This window comes from Anopheles stephensi, chromosome 2, assembly GCF_013141755.1.
Source record: "Anopheles stephensi strain Indian chromosome 2, UCI_ANSTEP_V1.0, whole genome shotgun sequence".
NCBI classification, from domain to species: Eukaryota; Metazoa; Arthropoda; class Insecta; order Diptera; family Culicidae; genus Anopheles; species Anopheles stephensi.
The window spans coordinates 74,819,361-74,827,588 of NC_050202.1; the positions used below are offsets into that span (position 1 = coordinate 74,819,361).

Consider the following 8,228-nt stretch of genomic DNA (forward strand, 5'->3'; position numbering starts at 1 on the left):
GTTCGTCCGTAGGTCAACTGACATGAAAGCTTTTCAAATATGCGTTGCAAAATTTCAAATTACCGGTTGAAAAGTTGAAGTAAAATTTGCATTTTTATTGCAAATCCTGGCCAGAATTTGAGGAAAGAAAAAAACAAACAGTCGTTTCTGCCACATTTGAGTAATTTATTTTCTAAACCAACCGAACATTTTAAAATCTCAACAATAAAAACCTATTCGTTACTGTAACTGAAATAAATACAAAGGAAGAATACCGCCGCCAGAAACCTTGCTCGCGCTTTAACAACAGCACATACAGCACCATCACGGTACGTTCTCAAACCGTTTCGATCACTCCACGCTTCTTCTGGCGCTCTTCGTTTGCAATGAACGACGTTTCCTCCGATGTTGGGCTTAGCTCCGACGGCACGACGGTTGCGGGTAGCGGTGTTATGATCGGTGCGGGGCTAATCGTACCAGCTAGCAAAACATTGGGAATGATCGGATCTTTTACGGCACCGCTCAGCACACTGACGTTGCCACCGTTCCCGTTTCCATTGCCTCCCGTGCTCGACGAGATGTTAACCACGCTGAGCGGTTCTAGCGTCAGTCGGGAGGGAGTATGCGAACGGGATGGATTGTTGGACGAGTTGCGCGACACGGGACTAGAGTTTTGTGAGCGACGAAAATCTTCCAGCGGTATTTCCTCCGACCGCGGTCTCGGTATGCGGGGGCTCGATTCTCGCGAGCGCGGTGTACTCGAACGGTTGCGCGAATTGTCGCGCGATTTCATCCCACTCGCCCCAGTGCCAATTGGTTGACTGCTTTCCCGGCGTGTTGCCGGTCCAGTGGTTAGCTTTCTGCGTGCGCCAGTTGGTTCGCTACAATAATAAAGCGATTTTATGTGCGTGCATTATTTAGTTAACAAATAATCTCTTACCCTTCTGTTGAGCGACTCGCACTCATCTGCACCCGGCTAACGCTCCCCGATGGCATACTGTCTCGCCTTAAAGCCGCCGCCACTCCTGGCACCCGATTGCTGGTTGAAAACAGAGGCCGATGCTCTCGTCCCTGACGACTGGACGATCCATGTCGTAGCGCAGGTGTACCGCCGGCCGACGATCCTCCCGCCGACAGCGAGGGAAACGACGACTCGTTCAGCTGGCCCGGAATTTCCAGCAGCTGCGCTATTTGAAACATTTTCTTTTGCCGCGCTTTGCTCCGTCCCTTCGTCAGCCGCTGCTTAGCTGCCATGCAACGAATATGATCGTCGAACATAAACTTTGCCGACAGAATGGGCGTACGATTGTTAGTCGCACCGCCCCGGTGGATCGTTAGGTGGAGACTGCGCGAATCTTCCTTATCCCCGTTCACTTCCACGTCCTGCAGAAAGCCAACGAATTTCGCCACACCCCATCCCAGCCGTTCCCGGTCCGGTTCCACCAGTATCAGCTGCAGGATATCCATCACCAAAAACCGCCGATACTTGGTTCCGTCTCGCATGACGACGGTACAGGCGATAAGATCACTATTATCTACCAAGCAGAAAACGTATATGCCACATTAGTATCAATCCGGAACCCCGTGCACTTCACGGTGGCAGCACAAAACTTACTCAAATCAAGCGCATTATCTATTTGAACACATTGGCCCGGATTGGTGAGCGGCAGCAGTGTCTCCTTCTCGCCCGATATTGACTGACACATTCGGCGCAGCAAGAAGAACACACGAATCGCACGCCGTGCCTTCTCAACCTCTCCGCACGGTAAGCGCCGTGTGAATCCGATCCCCGTCAGCGGTGTTCCGGTCGGGGGTAAAAGTATGGTCGAATCATTGCAGAGAAATTCCACGTTTAACGTGGCTTTAACCATCTCGTTGTATCTGCAAAACAGAATGCGCCCAGTGAGCTTGCCGTTACGTTGAATGGGCGCCCATTTTCCCCACACTTACTCGTCTTCGAAAAGGTCCAAGAAAATGTCCTCTGATTTGTAGAAATTTTTCAGCACATTCATCGCTTGATTGCGGGATAGGTGGAGCGAAGACAGATACTCTTCCGGCACGGATGCGGTTGACTCTTCCGCCCCGGTACCGATTATCTGGCCGAGTAGCTTCAATGCTAGTTCCGTGGTAACTAGCCGTATTCGACAGGCTGGAAAATGTAGTTCGGGATGGTTAAATGTAAGGAGAAAAATAAAATGACTGCAATCGAGCGTTACTCACAAGGTTGGCTAGAAATGTTGACTATCTGCAGCAGCTTCTCGATCAGTATGACGTTGTACTGGGTGCGATTTGAAGGTGACGAGCGATTCAGCACAATCTCCAACCATTCCGAGTTGACGCCTAAGATTAGGTTTAAAATAAAGTTAAACATATCGTTCGCCAATCTCAAACTACAACAAAGAACACATGAAATTTACGACCAATTTTGGTGGTGGTTGGTTAAATGGATCTAATAAAATTAAGAGCAACAATCGATTTCGATCTTTAATAGAGCCATGCCAATTGATTAAACCAAAACTTGTACAGGCAGATACTAGAGCGGAATGAAACGGAAAGCTATGAGCAACAAACTATTGTATCAACCACCGTTTACGGTCACTTTCGGTTCCATTCATCATCATTACACACAGAACGAGAGATAGAGAGATAACTAACCGTCTACAAACAACCGGCACCAACAGCGAGAAGAAGTGTTCATTGCAACGGACACGATGATACGTTAGGTTCGCGATGTGCAAAATTCGAATGAAATCAGTTCAAATTACAGCAGCCGCAATGTTATGAGGAAAAAGTAATTGAAAAGATCATTAGCGAGATTAGTGGTGTGTGAAATGGGATGGAAGAGATGAAGCGTGAAGAAGGAAAGCCTTTAGTGTTGGATTAATATCGATGATAGGTAGTTTACAAAATACCCAACGTTTGATATCAAGCCCCATTTGTTATTGCTACTTCTATCATTAGAACTGCTACAACTACTGCGAGTGGATCCGACTACTGCCATACCTTTGTTGTTGGCGAGCGCATACAGCAAACACAAGGCTAGCAGGGCCAGAAAATCGTTCTCGGTGCAATCGAGTGAGGATAGGACCATATCGAGAAAGGGCCGATTCGTTTCCGGCGTTCGGTACGCGTTGAGCAGGAGCTTCTCCTTTTCCTCGTCCGTGATGTTTACCTTTTCGATCTCCTCCGAAAGGGTTGGCGAACTAGGAGAATCTGCAAGAGAGAAGGAGGCGAACAAAATTAAGTAAATGAAAAGACCCCACGAGCAATAGTTTCCTACTCGATATGGGTGGTTCATTGCTGGTGGATGTACTGCTGCTAGTGCTGGCCTGGCTTTTGCTGCTACTGCTGCTACTACTATTGTTCGGGCTTTTGTTGCTACCACTGGCCGCCCGCTCATCTGCCAGATGCAGCTGGTCAACGCCGTAAGCCGCGGTAGACGGTACCGTGCTTTCCAGCGCTTCCTCCAGACTTTCAACCGGTTGAACGAATCCCAACGCTACCACCTCCCGGTTGTCGATGTACGCGTTCAGTACCTGTGCTGCACCCTCCTTAAACACGGTATGGTCCGCATTGAGGATGACCCAGGTGAGCGCATTGATGAGCGGCCGGTGCGTTACGACAAGAAACACGAGCGACAGCAGAAACAGTGCCACGACACTGGCCACACGCGGATTGTTCATCTCCTTGATGTCTATATCGACGACCTTGTTCAGGACGGCGGCCAGGTTGCAGGTCACGACGGCCATCGACATGGGCGGTGAGGGTGTGAGGGAGAATATGTACAACGGTACGAACAGCTTGTGAAGAAGATGTTCGGTCAGGACGGCATTCAGATCGGCAATATCGAGACAGAGAATATCGTTCAGATAGTGTAGATGATCCAAATGTTCCGCTACAAGGTTTGCTAGGCGATGCTGGGATTGGTGGCTGGAAGAGAGGAGAATAAACCTTTATCGGTACAACCATTTAACACATTATGCATGCGTATTGCACACTCACTCAATGTCGTTGCGTACGCAGTTGTCCAATTCCAGGATATGTTTCCCTATGAACCATACTAGATTGCTAAAGTACGGTGCGGCCGTTTTGTCCCGTATGAACTGCAGCATGTTCGGGTTTTGCACCCGGTACACGTTCAAGGTGATTGTACGCACGGCGATGCGTACCATCGACTCGGGGTGGTTGAAAAATTTGATCGCTTCCGTGTAGAGCGGAAAGTCGTTCGTATGCTCATTGTAGAAGAAATGTATCGTGTGCGTGTTGAGCTTCAGGCTCAACGTTTTTAGGAAGAGTATGTAGTAGCCCATGACATCCTCGTCGGAGAAATCAAACTTGTGTACGATGATCGAATTGACCAGGTTGTTGCTAAGCAAGTAGTCTGAAAAGGGTAGGGAAGTGCCAAGGGCGGTTCGTGTTACTGCTCCGGACCGGAAGTATTCAACGCGCCATTGAACAACACCACCCACAACTTACACAGTGACGTCTCGTTACGAATGTTTTCGAACAGGATGTTCAGCGTTTGCAGCAGCTGCACGCACACGAAACTCGATCCGCCGCTCTTCTGGCGCATTATGTGCAGAAAGTACGACAGCATGTTCTTTTCCAGAAAGAAGCTACGAGAACAATCATAATAAAGCGTGTAACGATGAACAAAGAACGGTACTGCACGGAACGCGCGTCAACTCACTCGAACACGGACGAATCATTTTGGTCGCCCCAGATCAAGATTTCCGCTATCGAACGTAACGATTCCACCAGCAATCCTCGGTTGCTTTCCGACACGGTCGTATTGCGCTCCAGTACGCTGTACAAGTACTTTAGATGATCAAGTGATAGACGATTTTTGGGACGATTCCATCCGCCCCCAAACCAGCTCCGACTCCGAAACATTTTCAGGGCCGTGCGTGCCTTTGGGGCGCTCTCGGTTGAAGGATAGCGTGTGGTGTAGGTGGATTCTGTTTAGCAAATCGCCCAAATTCTACAGAGATTTTACTAGCACGTCACAGCACATCTTATAATAGTTTTTTCCCCACAGCACTACGAAGCAAACACAGATAGCACACAGATGGGTGATGTTATTTTTTTCGTGCTAGTTTGACATTTCGTTAACACAACATACCACTGTGGGTAGTGGTGTGGTCAGCGCTATTGACGTCACACAGGAAATGCATTATATAATAGTACAATTTTCCTAATGTACAAAACCACAAATTACATAATACAGGATCTAAATATATTTTCAAAATATGTCACACACAAAAATAGAACAAAAAAATCTCAAATTTCAATAGCGACATCCTCAACCCCGCAGCTTAAACACATCACGTTGAAGAACGCGTAAACAAAACAGCATCTGTCAAGTCGGGTGTGCAAAATAAAACATACAACAAACCGCACCGCTACCACCAGTTTGTTGAAATTTACAAATAAAATAAGCACACTTCTCGCAAAATGGCTCTTTCCATGCAGAAAAGAAACAATGTAAGTAGAAAAACAACGGTGGTGACATAAACCTGGAAAGTTCCGAACTGATTGCACTTTGTTTGTTGCAGGTTCGTTTACCTCCGGAAGTGAATCGAGTGCTGTACGTGAGGAACCTACCGTACAAGATAACATCCGATGAAATGTACGACATTTTCGGGAAATATGGTGCCATTCGACAAATCAGAGTGTAAGTTGTGGCCGACCGATCTCCGTTAGTACAAACCGGGAACTCATTTATCTCTTTTTTTTTCTTACAGAGGAAACACTCCCGAAACTCGCGGTACCGCCTTCGTCGTGTACGAGGACATTTTCGATGCGAAAAACGCACGAGACCATTTGTCCGGATTTAACGTGTGTAACCGGTACCTGGTGGTGCTTTACTATCAGTCGACAAAGGCATTCAAGCAGCTGGATGTGGATAAGAAACAGGAAGAACTGGACCAAATGAAGGCGAAGTACAACATCAGTACGGAAGAACTAAGAAAATAAGGTTTACGTTAAGAAAATACACTCAGACACACGCTATGGTATTTGTAAGAATCAAATGTATTTGCTTGAATTTCTCTATTGTAGGGGCATAGTAGTGCAATGGAGCAAAGGTCGGTCTTTTCGCGGTTTATTTCGTTACCTTTATACTAAGATACATTTTGCCCTGTATCGTCTGCTTTACCGGGTTGATTCGCTTCAGTATTTGGGTCATCGTTTCCACCAGCTTCTCGCTGGATACACCCGTCTTCTTGTTCTTGAACTTGGTAAGCAGTTCCGTGGTGGTCATCGGTTTGCGCATCAAGTACCGCCGAACTGCCTCTTCCGTTATGCCGTAATCACTGAAAGAGAGAACAAAAGATAGATATGCCAACTGAGCAATCGGTTAAACACGCAACAGAACCGATCACTTACTCTTTGCTGGACGCGTTTACGATTCCAGCAAACGTGGGCGGAAGCGATGGCGTAATGTCCGTCTTTACTTTCTTCGCCGGCGTAGACACCGGACTGTTGCTATTGTCCGACCCGGTCAGATCCGTCGTTGGCATGTTGGAGCCGGTCATTTTGCGCTTATTCGAATCGAACTGGCTTATGCTGGGCGAGGCGGAGCGCGAATTGTTCGCACTGGACAAATTCGACCCGATGCCTTCCTTGCCCTTTTTGTCCTTCAACTTCTTCTTCGCGCTAGCCGTATCCGAATCCGAACTGTCCGAGCTGAAATCGCTCGACGAATCCTTCTTGTCCGATTCCGATTTTTTGCTCTTGTTTTTCTTAGCTTTCTTTTTCTTCTTGCCCTCCTTGCCTTCCTTCTCCTTGCCCGTCCTTGTCCTTCTCCTTCGATTTGCCGTTCTTCTCGTCCTCTTTCTCTTCGTCCTCCTCCGATTTCTTTTCCTCTTCCTCCGAGTCTTCATCCGAGGTCAGCAGCTTCCGCAGAGCATCCTCCTCAGCGACGGATTTCATCTCCTTCACCACCTTCGCGTCGTGGTCCGATTCACTGTCGCTCGAGTCCGATATGTAGTCCAGCTCGCGGCCCTCCTCGTCACCATCATCCGACTCCTCAAACGCTTCCTCATCCACGTCCCGCTTCTTTTTCTTGCTGTCTGCCAGCGCTTTCTTTTTGTTCTTTGCCTTCTTGTCCATGGCATCGTCGTCACTGTCCTTTTGCTTCGGCTTGCCCTCATCATCGTCATCGCCCGACGAGGACATCTCGTCCGAATCGATCCATTCATCCATATCGCTGATCTTCAAATCCTTGCTCTTGCCGCCCTCTCCCTTCTTGCTCTTTGTTTCCTCTTGCTCCTCGCCATCGTTGTCCTCGCCCTTCTTCAGCCGCTTCCGGAACATCAGCGAGAAGTAGTTCATCGTCTTCTTCCTCCTGCCGTACTCCTGCTCCGCTTCCTCGGCGGACAATGCCTTGTATCGGTTGATCGGTTGGAAATTGTACCACTCGTTAAGCGGGTACGCTTCAATCGCACCATCCGGTGCGTGTGTGAACACGTAGAACGCTGCATTCTCGCCAACACCTCCCTCCCGGATGCCACGAAACATTTTGCCACTCTTGCCACCGGCACGCAAAATCCATGGTTGCGCCTCGGGCTTATACTTTTTGGCAATTATGCCGAACCGCTTGCGGCGGGCCTCTTCCCGCAGATCGCGATTAAACTCCGAACCGGCACCGAACTTCGGCATCACCTCTTCGATTCCCTTGAATTCTTTCTGATTGTTCTCGCGCTCCATCTTGACCGTCCGCCACTGGGTGAAATCCACATTCAGCGTGGCGTTGAACCGCATCACATGGTACTTCTTTTTCAGATTCTTCGGCACTCGAATTACAAACTCTTGCACCGACACGGGAGCCCCCGAACCCGATGCACCTGGCTGACCAGTGCCGCTCTTCGAGTTCTGCAAATAATTTCGAGGTTTTTATTATCTTTGCCAGACTGATTAGGCTACCAGAACGGAAGAAATTCGTCACTTACCGATGGTGCACTCATTCTACTAATTGCGATGCACCAAAACCTATCGATATTGTTAAAAATGAATCACTAAATTTAAAACACAACTGCAGTTCACTGCACACGAAGCAGAAATGGGGAAGCGACTTGGTGTTTTTGTTCTTTCCTCTTCTTCTGTCCACAGAGGCGCGAATGTGGTCCTGTCGTTCTGATGCTCGGTTGTGAAGGAATTATTTTGATTTACGGCATTCCTAGAAGAGGCTAGATAGTTCGCTGGATGTGTGAAAAATTCATATTTAGATTATTTTGGCTAATCAAACG

General features: G+C 48.1%; 3 protein-coding genes across 4 annotated transcripts; 1 reads left to right on the forward strand and 2 right to left on the reverse strand.

The window, feature by feature from the left end:
- Positions 1 to 141: 141 nt before the first annotated feature.
- LOC118505803 (protein CLEC16A homolog) lies at positions 142 to 5,071 on the reverse strand. 2 transcript variants are annotated; one of them, XM_036042143.1, is made up of 11 exons: positions 4,670 to 5,071; positions 4,456 to 4,595; positions 3,982 to 4,360; positions 3,260 to 3,909; positions 2,983 to 3,192; positions 2,635 to 2,637; positions 2,200 to 2,319; positions 1,930 to 2,128; positions 1,595 to 1,860; positions 920 to 1,514; positions 142 to 860 (listed from the first exon to the last, which is right to left on the reverse strand). In XM_036042143.1, exons 1-11 carry the CDS (start codon positions 4,870 to 4,872, stop codon positions 317 to 319), a joined length of 3,309 nt encoding a protein of 1,102 aa, XP_035898036.1. In that variant the 5' UTR covers positions 4,873 to 5,071; the 3' UTR covers positions 142 to 316. The 2 variants fall into 2 exon arrangements, with proteins under 2 accessions (XP_035898036.1, XP_035898037.1); XM_036042144.1 differs by lacking the exon at positions 2,635 to 2,637 and having other exon boundaries at positions 4,670 to 5,070.
- A 235-nt stretch (positions 5,072 to 5,306) lies between these two features.
- On the forward strand, positions 5,307 to 5,988 carry LOC118505806 (splicing factor 3B subunit 6). Its single transcript, XM_036042146.1, has 3 exons — positions 5,307 to 5,463; positions 5,535 to 5,653; positions 5,724 to 5,988. Exons 1-3 carry the CDS (start codon positions 5,434 to 5,436, stop codon positions 5,953 to 5,955), a joined length of 381 nt encoding a protein of 126 aa, XP_035898039.1. The 5' UTR covers positions 5,307 to 5,433; the 3' UTR covers positions 5,956 to 5,988.
- Positions 5,989 to 5,994: 6 nt separating this feature from the next.
- On the reverse strand, positions 5,995 to 8,105 carry LOC118505804 (general transcription factor IIF subunit 1). Its single transcript, XM_036042145.1, is given in 4 exon segments — positions 5,995 to 6,293; positions 6,367 to 6,770; positions 6,772 to 7,854; positions 7,932 to 8,105. Coding segments are annotated over 4 exon segments (1,713 nt in total). The 5' UTR covers positions 7,947 to 8,105; the 3' UTR covers positions 5,995 to 6,082.
- Positions 8,106 to 8,228: the final 123 nt, after the last annotated feature.